Source organism: Cuculus canorus, chromosome 2 (assembly GCF_017976375.1).
Source record: "Cuculus canorus isolate bCucCan1 chromosome 2, bCucCan1.pri, whole genome shotgun sequence".
In the NCBI taxonomy this organism is placed as follows: Eukaryota; Metazoa; Chordata; class Aves; order Cuculiformes; family Cuculidae; genus Cuculus; species Cuculus canorus.
Window position 1 is genome coordinate 78733662 of NC_071402.1, and position 15929 is coordinate 78749590.

At 41.8% G+C, this 15929-nt stretch overlaps 1 protein-coding gene across 1 annotated transcript in view; it reads right to left on the reverse strand.

The window, feature by feature from the left end:
• ANKH (ANKH inorganic pyrophosphate transport regulator) overlaps nt 1-15929 on the reverse strand; it is a 106860-nt gene that overhangs the window by 20657 nt on the left and 70274 nt on the right. The window contains exons 6-8 of the mRNA XM_009570282.2: nt 15463-15597; nt 14079-14171; nt 10274-10369 (exon numbers count right to left, since the gene is read on the reverse strand). Of these exons, the coding sequence (XP_009568577.1) occupies nt 10274-10369; nt 14079-14171; nt 15463-15597 (324 nt within the window). The remainder of the gene's footprint in view (nt 1-10273; nt 10370-14078; nt 14172-15462; nt 15598-15929) is intronic.

Sequence of the window (15929 nt, forward strand, 5' to 3'; positions counted from 1 at the left end):
TCTGGAAATAAAGCTAGGTCCAGCAGCTGCACAACTCTCTGATAGCATGAACACAATACCACACCTGCTTTCCACCCAGCTGCTACTGAAAATACTTAGGTAGTATTTTTCATTTTTGAGTCACTAAATTGTTTAAGATAGTTCTTGTATATCACCATTAAATTATGCTGCTTTATCTTTTACAGAAAGCAGGATATTTTACTTGGTACAGTTTCAGTTTTAAAAAGCTCCAATAAACCAAAGCTGGCAGATTCCTAGGCTCTTTTTTGAAACTGTCAACTTCACAGCTTAGTAGTTTTCTTCTGTCCTAAGTTTTCTGCAGCCTTTGCTGACTGCTATTGTGATTATCGAACGTGAGCTGCAGTGACAATTTTCGACCCTTCCTCTTCTGCTCACACCAGCTACTCATGCAGAATAGACCCTTTGTGTGAAACCTGAACAATCATGAAGGAGACATCAGTCTCCACCTCACTGGAGCAAACAAAAATCCTTTGTTCCAGGACAAAGGCTCAGTGCAGTACCACGTATGCGGCAAGGCCCTCATGGGGATTTTATAAAGTCAGCCTTTGGCGTTCCAGCATCTTCCTGAGCAGGCAGGAATGCTTCCACTCATGTCTGAAATAAGTTTTACTGAAGCGCGAATTCAACCTGAACTTGAAAAGGTAAAAAGCTTCTCAAGCGATTGTCTGCCAGTATGTCATTTTCCAAATTGTTACTTTTGTGCCAGCAGCCTGAAGATAAAAAAACAATCTGGGAGTTCAGGGATGGGCAAAACCAAAGCAGTGAAAACAAACTCATCCACTGGATGGGTGGTACTATTGTAAAAGGTGTCCTTGGCATCTATATAGTATATGACAGTGACATCAAAAGAAAGCAGTGTTAAAAGTTAATGCTGCTTATTAAAATGTGGATACCCTAGACAGGAATTGCGACATTGCCTTAATACAATATTAACACAGCCAATGAGGCTGTAGTAAAGCCATTGATGAAATAAGATTGGGGAGTGTGGGGGAAATCTGTCCCTCTTTTTGAATTTCCTTTCTTTATACACTTGTGAAAGATAATGACACTGAACTCCGTCACTTAGAGAATTCCAGATACTGGCACTGTTGACAGCTGGTGTTGTGTCCTCTGAGAGGGACAGTTTCTTGCCACAACAATTCTTCCTACAGATTTTGCTCCCTCTGAGTCCTATTATCCCACAACTCTAATAAAGCACAGTTGTAACCTTTGATAATAAAGGAATGCAGAGATGTAAAATAAAGACAGCCAATAAAAGATAGGAAAAAAGAACGAACCCTGAACACAAATTCAGTGACTTCTGTAATGGCTTAAACATTTGGCTTCTTCTTGACCTTTGCCAGTGAATGTCACACGTATATATGGTGGCAGCAAAACATGGTTCTTATGCATGTTTCCCTCCATTCATCTTTAAACTTGGGAGTAAAAAACTTCACGGAAAGGTAAATAATGCTATACAGTACTTTGGTTCTGAAGAAAATGCAGTTTGCACTGTTTCTTAAAGCCAATTGGTAGTCACACTTAAGATCTTCTTTGTTATAAGAAGGTATTCCTGAAAGGAAGCAACAAATACCAGGAATGGAGGGATACACTGCAGAAGATACTGTGAGTCTGACGATCTTCAGCACTATACGGGGGAGTTAATTACTCTCACAAGCAGAAAAAGAGAGCTGTAGGTTGGGGAGAACTGCAAGCACGCCCTTGGGCAGCGGAGGATGAACTACTGCTTTTACGGGCATGAAACAGACAGTGCATTATAAAGTATGACTGCTTTAAATTTGGTGGAAGGGAAATGAAGGTAGGCAGTATTTACCTATGATTTGATTCTGTATGGTGAAGAATTAATTATTCAAACTATAAAGATCCATAGACAGATTTAACTTCCTTAAAATAAAGCAAAAAAAAAAAAAAAACCCACAAAAAATCATATAACCTCAGCAAACTTTAGAAAACAACAAAGGCTAACTTGTTATAGTTAATATAGTAACACAAGTCACTGTAAGAAAGTTGGTTCTTCAGTAATCTTCCATTTATGAATTCTAGTGTAGTGGCTGGTAACCAATGTACTGGAACTACAATGCTGCAAAACTCTAGCTCATGGATTTGGCCATGCTTGTTAAAACACAAGCACCTCCGAAACTGGAAAGCATTATTGCCATCAGAAGTTGTTACCTTTCTGATCCTGAATTAAAAATTTTGATTTCTACAAAGTAACTTGGCCTGCGTAATGTTATAGTTTGAGCACATAAACACTGATAAAATCATAGATTTCATTCTTTACACGAAAGAAATCATCATATGGTATGGCTAAGCTGTTTCTTTTGGTAAAAGTAGAAATGCTACAGTAGCCAAATCCTCAACACAGAAGAAATTAATGAGGTTTATAACTGGGTGTCACATTGCATTCCCTTTTTGCAGGAAAGATGTAGAGTATCTGAAAGCCCAAGAAAGTTAAAGTATAGCTTCTCCTTTTCAGACCCTGATGCTATTCCCTCAACTGTTAGTCACAACTTCAGGAAAAAATGAGGCTTTGTTAACTTCAGTCATTTATAAGTAATTGTTCAGCTTCAGGGCTCTCCAGCACAGTCACTGTACAAAGACTACATCTTTGGCTCTCTCTTTACCATTAAACGCTCTCATATTTCATGCCCCTCTGCCAGTCCTCCCCTCTTTCCCACTTCCCAGCTTGGCCCTGGTGGCCCATTTCCTGCACGTCTGCCATCAGTAATCTATATGAGAATCGAGATGAGCAAGTAGGAATGTTTCAGCACTGCATGCAAGCTTAGGTGTAAAGCACAGAGAGGAATGCCTAAATTAAGCGCTTCAGAAATCACTACTTTGTTCTGAAAATGCTTTCTTCGGCTTGTGAACCAGTGTTAGCAAGGTGGAGTGTGTATAGCTGTTAAAGCTATACAAGCCAAAATAACTGGGTGATTTTCTCTGGCAGCAACCCTACCTCAATATACAGAGGAAAACTGCCATCACTCAAAGGGAAACAGAAACAGTATTTTTTTCTTGTTCCCCTTTCCATCACCTGAATCACTTGAAACCATGGGGATCAGGCAGTAGATACTTGGCTAAAGACCTTTAAGTCAGAGTTAAGGAGAAATACTGGAGTAAAAGACCTGAAAATAAAAGTAAAATCTCTTTGTCAGAATTCGCAAATCACTTTGGTCTACTCTATGTTGATCTTTACCAAACTTAATCAAGTGTGTACATGGAAACCTTCTCACTCTTTTTGCTAAAATGCATGAAGGTGAGGGCATAAATTCTAGTATTTCTGTATTTCCACAGTACGTGACAGTCTAATACTGATGTACCACACAGTGGTATCTTGTAGTGGTAACTGTCATTAATTTCTTTAAGAAAGGAAAAAAAAAAAACCTACGTTTTTGTGAAAAGTATTTCACATACACTGCTTGTGGTGAATTCTATTTTAAAGTACTTGTTTGCACATCCTCTCGCTAAAGGGAAGCTGTCTAAGGCATCTAAAAATTAAAGCTAATTTCCTGTCATGTCCTGAATGCAATTTACTGTACCTCAGCCTTGAAATGAGACTCTTCAGGTGTTTCGTCTCCGAAGATAAAAAGAATGCGAAGCGCATGATACTTTTGTAGGTATTGTAACTTAAGTGCATTCATGGTGGCTAAATGTCAGCCTGCATGTGACTTCAAACTCCAATCAGTGAGAGCTACATACTGCAGGAAACTGCTGTGCAGTTATTTCATGCCATGGACACTCCTCTTTCTGCCTTCAAAAGGTTTATTTGGTGAAAGAGAACATGTTCCTTGATGTTTCTTAATATGCAAGCCTAATTCATACTACCCTGAATGCAAGCTAATGCCTAGTAAGACAGTAGTCATTCTTGCTGTAGAGATGTAAAGAATTCTTTAACTTCTGTCCTTTACCAACAGCTGCAATATGCCTCATTGTTGGGCAGAACAGTAGCTGAAAACACCAATTACGTAAGTGTACACAAGAGCTTTACTCAGGATACTGTATCACATGGAAAAATGAACTTAATGGTAAATGCCGACAGTGATACAAAATGGCGTATTTATTAGACTAGAGATCAAAAAATTTGAAAGGAAATGGGCCTACTGAAAACTGGATGGTCTTCGGTGCCCCTCATGGGAAAAAGCAGTTGCTGGACTGATGCCTGGGAAATACGATTTGCTGAGTTCACTGAGAGTTAAGCAACTATTGAGTATAAGATCATCTAGTTCCAACCCCCCCCCGCCATGGGCAGGGATATCCCACTAAATTAGGCTGCTCAAGGCTCCATCCAACCTGGCCTTCAACACCTCCAGGGAGGGAGCATACACAACTTCCTCGAGCCTCACCATCCTCATTGTGAAGAATTTCTTCCTAATGCCTAGTCTAAATCTGCCCCCTTCCAATTTAAAGCCATTCCCCCTCATCCTATCACTTCATGCCCTTGTCAGAAGTCCCGCCCCAGCTTTCTTGTAGGCTCCCTTCAGGTACTGGAAGCTGCTCTAAGGTCTCCCTAGAGCCTTCTCTTCTCCAGGCTGAACAGCCCCAACTCTCTCAGCTTGTCCGCATATGGGAGGTGCTCCAGCCCTCTGATCATCTTCATAGCCCTCCTCTGAACCCTTTCCAACACTTTCATATCCTTCTTACACTGAGAATTCCAGAACTGGACATAATACTCCAGGTGGGGTCTCACAAGAGAGGAAGAGGGGGCAAAATCACCTCCCTCGACCTGCTGGCCACGCTTCTTTTGATGCAGGCCAGGATACGGTTGGCCTTCTGGGCTTTGACTGCACATTGCTGGCTCATGTTGCTCATCAATCAGCACCCCCAAGTTCCTCTCTGCAGGACTACTCTCAACCACATCATCCCCCATCCTGTATTGAAACCATGGATTGCCCTGACCCAGGTATAGGACCTTGCACTTGGCCTCATGAGGTTCTCACAGGCCCACTTCTTCAGCTTGTCCAGGTCCCTCTGGATGACATCCTGTCCTTCCAGTGTGGCAACTACACTGCTCAGCTTGGTGTCACCTGCAAACTTGCTTGAGGGTGCACTCGATCTTGCCCTCTATATCATTGATGAAGATACTAAACAATACTGGTCCCAGTACAGATCCCTGAGGGACACCACTCATCACAGATCTCCATCTGGACATCAAGCCATTGACCACTACTTTCTGGATGCAACCATCCAACCAATTTCTTATCCACCAAAAAATCCACCCATCGAAACCATATCTCTCCAATGTAGAGAGGAGGATGTTGTGGGGGACACCACATATAATCTTTCATACAGAGTTTTTTCCCTATTCAGCTGGCTTCGTTCTTGATCAAGGTTTTCTTCTTATACCCTAGGTGCTCGATGATTAATTATATAGAACAACCAAGCTGATGACGACTGGAAATTAGGCAAATGATGGGATTGCTTGCAGTAAACTGTGATGGGTTCACTCTACTGAATCTTGCAAGATCAGTTAAAGAGCCTACAATCCCCAGCAGTCCGTCACACTTTTCTGCCCATGTTTGGGGGGAAATAAGAGATGCATAGATGAACACATTAAACGCTGCAGCTTAAAACTCCTGATCATTATAATATAAAATCCCCACTTATAGGTATATGTAACTACAATCTGCATATATTATATACTTAACAGATACATATTAATGATTAGATATACTACATGTTAATGTATAAGATGAATATAACTGCTAACTGATTGTAGCTTATGCTACAAGATGTAAGCACTAGCAAGCTGACACAATGCCTGTGTATGGCATTTCCTAAGGGGCTGATAACATTCAGCAAATGTTGCCAACAGTATCTCCTTAAACTACAGATGCTCATCAGCAGGACCCCTTAGAAATCAGTATGTTTTTTTCTCCTGTCAAAAGAATAAGTTCAGATATGCATCTAAATTTTATATTCTATTCACAAAAAATGTAATGTTCTACTATATATATAATACAGAAAGCAGTATTATAAGTGTTAGAAACATTTTAAAGCTATCATTAGACTCTTCAATTATGGACAAACCTGACTGTAAAGCAGGTGACATTTTGAGATGTATTGACAGATAATTATTCAACTCTCAGGCCCAAACATATAAGCCAGTAAACTGATCAGCTGTTTCCTCCCAAGTACATTAAATTCAAAGTTTCACTGAGATTTAAACCTAATGCAGGTTACCTGGCCTTTGAATTTGGTTACCGTAACACAACTGATGCAGATCAATTTGTTCAGCTTAAATGCCTGGGCTTTCACTTCAGTCAGAACTTAAAGGCAATTTTTGTCTTTTTTTAAACAAAAGTGATTTACTAGTTTGTCAGTGGTTTGTAACAAGTAAATATGAAATTTGTAAGCCTTGCATAAGCCACACACATACATATGAGTGTAAATGCGAAAGCTTTTCCTCCAGCCTATCTTTCAGTCTGCTTTTGTAACAGAACGGAATGAAAATTCAAAGGGCAAACTTGAACATCAGGATTTTGTTTCTTAAGTGATGCCTAATTAAATAAGATGCCTAATTAAATATAAGATAGCATTCCACATAATTAGTTTCTCTCCTTAATTAGTCTGTTTATTCATGAAAATGCTGCTTTCCCTGTTTGTCCATAACTGTGTCCATTTTAAAAAAACCCAACAAAGCAGCACTGTAAAACCTTTTATAGTAGCACTGACCTCTTATACTTAAAGCTGGAAACAGCTTTGAGCAGTTTCTAACAGAACAGACATTAAAACCGAGAAGTATTGTTCAGCTCTCCCGCTGTACATTAACTTGATGACAGATGGATGAACGTGGTGTGGTGTGCACAGCATGTCACCCTTGGCACCTTGAGCCTTTCTTTTACTGGTGAGGGATAAGCTGTTGTAACACATAGAGCACCCAAGAATATGAAGATACAACTGGCAACATATCTTGCTGACACTTTAGTTAATGGGAACCATGCAGCTAACAACAGCTGGTATTTGGAAGTGTAACCCTAAAGCACTGTGGCCTGTCCCAGCTGAGGCTGCTTGAAGAGGAAGCTGAACTGAATAGCATAGTTCACTAACTGCTGCTGTAAGAACTGCCTGCTTGTTTGCTGTTATAAACAAACAAGTACCCACTATTCTGGGTCATTTTCAGTGATGGTGAGCTAGAGAGATTTCACAGTGCTCTCTGAGAAATTGCATTCTCTGACCAGCATCCTATATGTTCCTCAAGCAGTGACCTTGCTTCTGCCACACAGAGCTGGCCATGCTTTTACCGCAATGGCAGCAACTTAAATGAAGTCATTGAAGGTCTATGAGCTTTGGAGGAAAGGGCAGGCGTCTTGGGTGGACTACAGGGAGAAAGTGAGATTGTGCAGGGGAAAAAATCGGGAAGGCTAAGGGCCAACTAGAAAACAAATTGGCTAAGTCTGTGAAAGATAATAAAAAATCTTTCTACAAGAAAAGGAGGACTAGGGAGAATATTCAGTCCCTATTGGATGCAGAAGGAACAACAGCGACAGGGGATAAGGACAAGGCTGAGGTACTTAATGCCTTCTTTGCCTCAGTCTTTAATAGCAAGGAAAGTTGTTCCCCCTGTGTGCAAACCCAGGAGTTAAGAGGAGCAGAATGAGGCTCCCATGATCCAAGAGGAGGTGGTTAGAGACTTGCTTGCCCAGCTAGACAAGTCTCTAGGGCCGGATGGGATCCACCCAAGAGTATTGAAGGAGCTGGCAGATGTCCTTTCCAAACCCCTTTCCATCATCTTCCAGTGGTCCTGGCTGACTGGGGAAGTTCCACTAGACTAGAGGCTGGCTGATGTTGTGCCCATCTACAAGGAAGGTTGCAGGGAGGATCCAGGGAATTGCAGGCCTGTCAGTCTGACCTCAGTGCCGGGGAAAGTCATGGAACAGGTAATCTTGAGTGCTATCATGAAGCACATGCAAGAGAACCGGGTGATCAGGCCCAGTCAACATGGGTTTACAAAAGGCAGATCTTGCCAAACTAACCTGATCGCCTTTTATGACAAAATGACTCGACTACTGGATGGGGGAAAGGCTGTGGATGTAGTCTTCTTGGACTTCAGTAAAGCCTTTGACACAGTTTCTCACAGCATTCTGCTTCAGAAACTGTCAGCCTCTGGCCTGGACAGGCGCACACTCTCCTGGGTTGAAAACTGGTTGGATGGCCGGGCCCAGAGAGTGGTGGTCAATGGAGTTAACTCCAGCTGGAGGCCATTACAAGTGGGGTTCCTCAGGGCTCAGTATTGGGTCCAGCCCTGTTCAATGTCTTTATCAATGAACTGGATGAAGGCATTGAGTGCACCCTCAGCAAGTTTGCAGATGACACTAAGCTGAGAGGAAGTGTCAATCTGCTGGAGGGTAGGGAGGCTCTGCAAAGGGATCTGAACAGGCTGGACTGATAGGCTGAGACCAATGGGATGAGGTTTAACAAGGCCAAATGCCGGGTCCTGCACTTGGGGCACAACAACCCTATGCAGTGCTACAGACTGGGGGAAGAGTGGCTGGAGAGCTGTACAGAGGAGAAGGACTTGGGGGTAATGGTTGACAGCCAACTGAACATGAGCCAGCAGTGCGCCCAGGTGGCCAAGAAGGCCAATGGCATCTTGGCTTGTATCAGAAACGGTGTGACCAGCAGGTCCAGGGAGGTTATTCTCCCTCTGTACTCGGCACTGGTGAGACCGCACCTTGAGTGCTGTGTTCAGTTCTGGACCCCTCACCACAAGAAGGATCTTGAGGCTCTGGAGCGTGTCCAGAGAAGAGCAATAAAGCTGGTGAGGGGGCTGGAGAGCAAGTCTTATGAGGAGCGGCTGAGAGAGCTGGGGTTGTTTAGCCTGGAGAAGAGGAGGCTGAGGGGAGACCTTATTACTCTCTACAACTACCTGAAAGGAGGTTGTGGAGAGGAGGGAGCTGGCCTCTTCTCCTAAGTGACTGAGGACAGGACAAGGGGGAATGGCCTGAAGCTCCGCCAGGGGGAGGTTCAGGCTGGATATCAGAAAAAAAGGCTTCACAGAAAGAGTCATGGGGCACTGGAACAGGCTGCCCAGGGAGGTGGTCGATTCACCCTCCATGGAGGTGTTTAAGGATCGAGTTGATGAAGTGCTTAGGAACATGGTTTAAGGGAGTATCGGGAATGGTTGGACTCGATGATCCAGTGGGTCCTTTCCAACCTGGTGATTCTATGATTCTATGAAGGGGCTGCAGAACAAGTCTTACAAGGACCGGCTGAGGGAACTGGGGTTGTTTAGCCTGGAGAAGAGGAGGCTGAGGGGAGACATTGCTCTCTACAACTACCTAAAAGGAGATTGTAGAGAGGAGAGAGCTGGCCTCTTCTCCCAAGTGACAGGGGACAGGACAACGGGGAATGGCCTGAAGCTCCGCCAGGGGAGGTTCAGGCTGGACATCAGAAAAGAATTTTTCACAGAAAGGGTCATCAGGCAGTGGCAGAGGCTGCTCAAGGAAGTGGCTGAGTCACCATCCTTGGAAGTATTTAAAAGACGGGTAGGGACATGGTTTTATGGTTGATAGGAATGGTTGGGCTCGTTGATCCAAGAGGTCTTTTCCAACCTAGTGATTCTATGGTTCTATGACTGCGACCATCTCATAGAGTAGGCAGCAGCAGGCACAACAAAGGAGCCTGTGCCTTCCCAAAGGAGCCCCCTGCTCATCACTTTCAGATAGCAGGAACTAACTAACATGAAATCAACCTGGAAAGCCTTGCAGCTCAGAGGAAGATGACCAAATGCTAATCACATGGCTGCCAGCAGCTAACTTTAGACAGGGAAAAGGAAATTAGCTGCTGCAACTTCTGTGTTATTAAAAAAGACTTAATTAAGAACCTAACAAGGAAATGGAGACAGAATTAAAAAGAAAAAAGAAAGAGAAAGAAAGAGAAAGAGAAAGAGAAAGAGAAAGAGAAAGAGAAAGAGAAAGAGAAAGAGAAAGAGAAAGAGAAGAAAGGTTATTCGGCAGTAGCTGTGCCCTTCGGACTGCCTTAGGAAACCCTGAATTCTGCACTTGAAATGAAAAGTAGTGAGAAGAATTAAAGAAAATAACTGTAGCCCGTAAGATACCTAGCCAGTTAGTGATGGATGATTTTCTTAGTATTCCTGTACTATGATCCCACTCTCTCCTCCAGATAAAAGCAACAGACCTTCATAAGAAAAGACAACTCACCTGTCCTGAACTCCTAGTGATTTTAGCATTAGGTAGAGAAAATAATTTTCTGGCTGAGATGAAAACCAGAGAGTTCAACAAAGGTTTCTTACCGTTAAGGACAATGCCATGCAAACAAATGTGAACTTCTTGATATGTGTTGCTGTGACGGTGCTGTTGGTGTTCACCAATTTATTGCTGGGGTTATTCTAGGGTGAGAGAAAAAGATAATGAGCATTAGCTTGGCTCCAGACTACTGTCAGGCTGATGGCACTAGGGTCATGTGTTAGACTTGACTGTTTGTACGTGAGCATGTCTCCCTTTGCTTGTTTGCTTTTTAACCTAGAGCTTTCTGAGTACTTTGTATCATCACAGAATATCAGTTAAACTGACAGGAATTGCTCCTATGGTCACTGAGGGCTGAGTAATTTCCCTAATTTTCTAAGGAACTTAAACTCAGCTTTGAAAAAGGGTGGTAGCTCTTTCTAAGGAACTCTATGTGATTTTTCTTTACCTTAGTTTGAAGTTTATAGTATGTTTTCACAGGAAAAATAAGATTCCATTCGTTTTTAGCACAGAGTGGTACCGAATCCATATGCCAATGCAAGCACCCTTACTGATCCAATTAGACAAGTGGGTAATATAAACAAAGCTCCTGGAACAGCTGGCTCCATTAATGCAGTTAAATGAACAGAACATAATTAGATGTTCCACCTTGAACATGGGGGCTCTGTACTCACATGGCAGAGAAGTTTTATTTAAAACCACAACAAAAGCCCTCTTCCAAATGTCTAATATAGCAAATGAAGCTGAAGATTTAAAATTGCCCTCGGGGAACACATGAAAACAAACTAAATCGTCTATGAAAGGAGGGGGTGGGATATCTAAAGCACAGCACGATTAGGAGCCCAGTAGCAACAGGCTGTTGGTCTATTCCATTTGCTCTGGGGCTGTTTGAGATACACCAGTAAGTGCCTATGCTGGTAAAATCTGTACCATGAGATGTAGTACAACATTTATTCATCCCCGATACAACTCAGGTAGAACATCAACATCTGTCAAACAGTCAGCCTTTACTGGAGTTATGTGTGCAAACACATCTGGGGAGCAGGCAAACCCTGCACCATGAGCTCTGTGAAGGGTACACCATTTCACATCCATTCAAGGAGCTGATGGAATTTTGCAGCTTTTGTGGTGATCAGTGTAGTGATGACACTGGAACAGCACCATACTCCTGCCTAAAGACCTGCTTGGAAATTTAGGTACATGAAGATGCATGTAGGCAGCCCAGCATGCCTACATTCCCACATCTGCCCTTTTTGGGAACAAGTCACGAAACCTCTCTGTAAACCTTTTTTTTCAAACGTATATTCCTATTTCTTGTGTTTCTGAAGAAATACTTCGTCACTGTTAGCTTTTGTGCATGAGGATAGGCCTTGCTTACATCACTCACCAATGTTTAAATGTACTCTGCTGCATGGCTCAACTTTCTAACAAGGCTAAAACACCAGAGAGGAAGGAATGCGCACCCAAATCCACCCATCCAAAAGGGCTGCAGAGCAAAAAGGCTCTTGTTCATTCCTGCCACGCTGCTGCTAACTCTGCCTTTGCTCTGCTCTGCCATTTTCTCTAACTACTGATCATGCATTCTTTACTCCTATTGCTTTCACACTGTTTAGTTCTTGGATCAAACTGCTATAAAGATTAAGGAGCAAAAAGAGTATCCATTCCTATCAGTCAATCAGATAAATAATGTTCATAAGTCTTCTCACAGTCCGTGTTGTTGCTCTGAATCAGACAGCACTGAGAGTAATAGCATTATCACCCTATAAAGCAGCAAACAGAACTAGGATATGCCTGGTTTTTTTTCAGAAAATGAGCTGTAACCCTTAACCTGAGTGTAACCATTAGGCCATTAGGTTGCTCTGAACACAGTCTCTCATAAAAGACTGCAGCCGGACCATATATCTCTCTTACAAACACGACCAGAGGTAATAATTTCCCTGTGAAGACAAGAATCTGACTTCTCCAGTAGAGCCACCAAAAAGGGGCATGCTGTCTGGATTCCCAATCCTATCAGTCAGTTAAGGCAGTGCAGTGTGCTTCTGACAGCCATCAGCATTGGCAGCTTTATGAGAAAAGAAACCAGCAGTTTACACACCTGCAAACTGTTTTAGCATCTGAAAAGCACAACATGGGCTTTACAGTCTGGAAATAGAAAGTGTTTCTATCTGGACTCTTCTGAGAAAGCCTTAACTTAAGGAAACAAAGCTTTTGAAAGGCACGGTGACACACAAATGACGTGTGAAAGACTGTAAATCAATTCTCACAGCTATCTAAAAAAAAACCACTGTGGCTTTCTGGTTTGGTGTTTATTGTCTGAAAGGTATGGTGGAGGCATTTGCATCCATGGTTGCCAGGATGAGATACCCTTTACACTGCTGCTACCTCACTTAGCACATTTATGTCAACTTGCTCTTAAAAAATGCAACTAAAATCCCCATTATATATATATATTTGGCAATTAGATAAACTGTACCTATCTGTGCCTTACCCTAGCTTTTTCTTCCTCACCTTTGTTCCACAAGAGTTCTGTGAGAAACCTTTTAACTGAAATGAACAAACAGACAAATCATGTTGTAATCTTGTCACCACTAAGGTTGTCAGCACACCGTCCACCAGCTAAACGAAATCTGAATTTAGGAGTCTTATTCGCTGTTAATTTTGCTTGGCAACAGTGCATTTGATTGTGGCTTGTAACAGCTGATGTTGACCTCTGCGTTTTCTGTCCCAAACCATTTTTGTCTTCCAGTTTATTGGTTTGCTTATGCAATTGCTTTTCAGCAGCAGGATCTCTGAGAGAGCCTGCATGTTGTATTTTATCTGACAGGTCAATTTAGCTGTACACAGGCAGGTTAAGAAGTTATAACTGATAGGACATTTCTTTGCTTTGTTTTTAAATTCTCCTTGGAAATGAAATGGATCATATCAAACAGGCCTTGCTTCAGTTAAGTACATGAGTGAGCTAGTAAACGTTTTTTTAATCAGTATTTGGAACCAGAAAGTTCAGTTACTAATTAGTAAATAAACCAAAAGGAGAGGATGTGGCATTTGAATTAGAGTGTCACAAGACACGACTGTTCTTCACACAACATATGGGCTAGTGAGTACCAGTTCTAAAACAGAGCAAAGAAAGAGCCTAAACAGAACTAATTTTGGTTCTATATTTACTCCGTGCTCAGTTCCAGGAGCAGGCCTTGCTTTCGTATGTAATTACATGATTTGCCAGCAAAAGTCTTCATAGTCTTTGTCAGCTAAGTCAGTGGTAATAAAATAATGTCTGTTATCTGTGTTACTGTCAGGCTATGAAACAACCTTTGCTAAATATTAACATAAGCAAATGAACTTAAACCCATTTGAGAGATACCACAGAATCTGGAGCAGAAATGCGAGCTTGCTTGCTCACTGATGGACACTTTGTGAGAAATCACTTCATTAGCTAAGTAGATACTTCATAGTGAGTGAGGATGTTTTTAATCCCTAAAAACAGACCACTTATTTATTCAAAAGATAGATTAATACCTTGTAAAACAGAGCTAAGGTTAAAATCATAAATCAGACAACAGCTTGAAGCTACCAAAATCCAATTCATTTTAAACTAGGATTTTAAGAAAACCTTATTAGTAGGATGAGGAACAATAGGCATCAGAAGTAAAAGTAAGAGAAATAGAGTCATTAATACAGACCTATTTAATCTCTGGTTGGTTTATTTTCTAAAGAAACTGTTACACTTGATTACAGAGCCACTATTCCTATTTGTTTGGCATAAATTCTTCTGACGTTACCGAATCCGTATACAAATTAAAATGTCACCACACCAAAGGTATTATTTATCACACCCCTAACATGCAGACTCACCTTGTCAAAAGCAGGGTAAACTGCTCTGATCTCTGTCAGCCAGCCATACGGCATGTGTCCCACAGGATAAGTAGCTGTCAGAATTGCCACTGCCTATGAAAGGAGATAGGGAAACATGAGCTTCACATCTTTGAACAGCCTAGCCCTTCACAGGGATATCCTGCCCACAGTGTAAGTTGCTGATATTACTGAATAGGGGACGTATAAAACTCCTGTGTGTACTGATGCTCCAGACACTGATGTTACCTGTGTTGTCAGCACCTCCCTTTTCAGAGGCAATTCTTTCAGAAATCAGAAAGTTGAAAAGTGACCATTATTGTTAGTATAAAAAGGCCAGCAAACAATCAGCTATGACATGTATTTGGAGTCATCCTAATAGCAACAAAATGCAATTGGCTAGCCATGAAATGTGATGCACTTAAAATCAAAAGTCAGCAAGAAATGCAAAACCAATCCCTGCTAACCTGCTCTGTCTCCCTTTGTACTGAGACTGTTATTAATACATAGACTGAGCCCTGATTTACACATGTAGAAGCATTATGATTCCTAAATTCTCTCTCCACGATTGTTTATTTGCAGTCACTGGCCAGCTCCTGAGTGACTGAAATACACAGTAACACACATGACAAATTAGCAGTGCTGAAAGAATGTTAGGCATCTGCTGTTTGAATTCTCCTTTCCATTTAGTATCTTATAGCTTTGTTTTTCCTACAGAAAAAATATGAGAGGTTTGCTAATGTCTATGTGGATCTAGACATCCTCCCACCAAAACCGGCAGCAAAGGTCCCTCAAACTTCTTAAGAGAATAGGTCAACTCATGGTAAACATTGGTGAAGGCTCTGCATCACAATCATAAGTCCGGCTCCCAACAGCTGTAAGAGGCTACTGGAATAATCTGAAATTCCTCAACAGGGTGCATTTCATACTCCTATCAGGAGACAGATATTTTTTTCAACATGTTCCCTTATGTCTCTATCCTATTCTGTGTGATGCACTGACTGCTAACAGTAGTTTCACATTTCATTGTACAGCCATAAATATACATGACAGAAAACAGTGGAACATGGGACTACTGACAACTGACCCAAAATCTCCGAGATTTGAATGCTGCAGAGCATATATACCTATACGTAGAGCATGAAAACCTGGGACGCAGGAACTCTTCAGTGAAAAAATTCTACCGGTCTTGTTGAGGGTGAGGTCCCACTAGGCCCTGCAGAAATGCCCATGGTAAAAATCCAAGCAGTCCTCTTTTCAAGGATAAAGAGAGCACTAAACAGAAATGTACTGAAGACGATTTCTTCTTGTCAGCATGGCTGAGAAGCACAGAACTAACTCTATACAAATGATCACTTGCAGTAATGGAGAACACTGACTTTCTTACCTCTGTGGCTGCAGAACTGCCACCTAGGTCCCGGGAGACAAAAAGGTTGACAATGGGCCTACTTATTCGCTGAGTTGCCAAAATTAATGCCAAAGGCCACCAGAAACTCAGCATCTTCCTTATTGTAGCCTCTCCCTGCAATGTATAGGATAAAATTAAAAATAAAAAAGAAGTGCGTTTGGAAAAAAAAAACATGCAGAACTGAACAAAAAGCACCGAGAAAGGATTTTTACTTTTCCCACCTATTGTCAGTTTGGTACACTAATTTTAGTAGTTTTCAATATGAGGAGCCTAAAATATTTTCACTCATGTTAGTAATACTGATTCAGAAGAAGGTGCGTCATGGACCTCAACAAATAATACATAAGGTATCTATCTGCATAATTTGTTCTGGCTACTGGGCAAAGATATGTGACAACCTACATGACATTCAAGGAAAAGGATGGAATCCTCTTCCCTTTGAAACG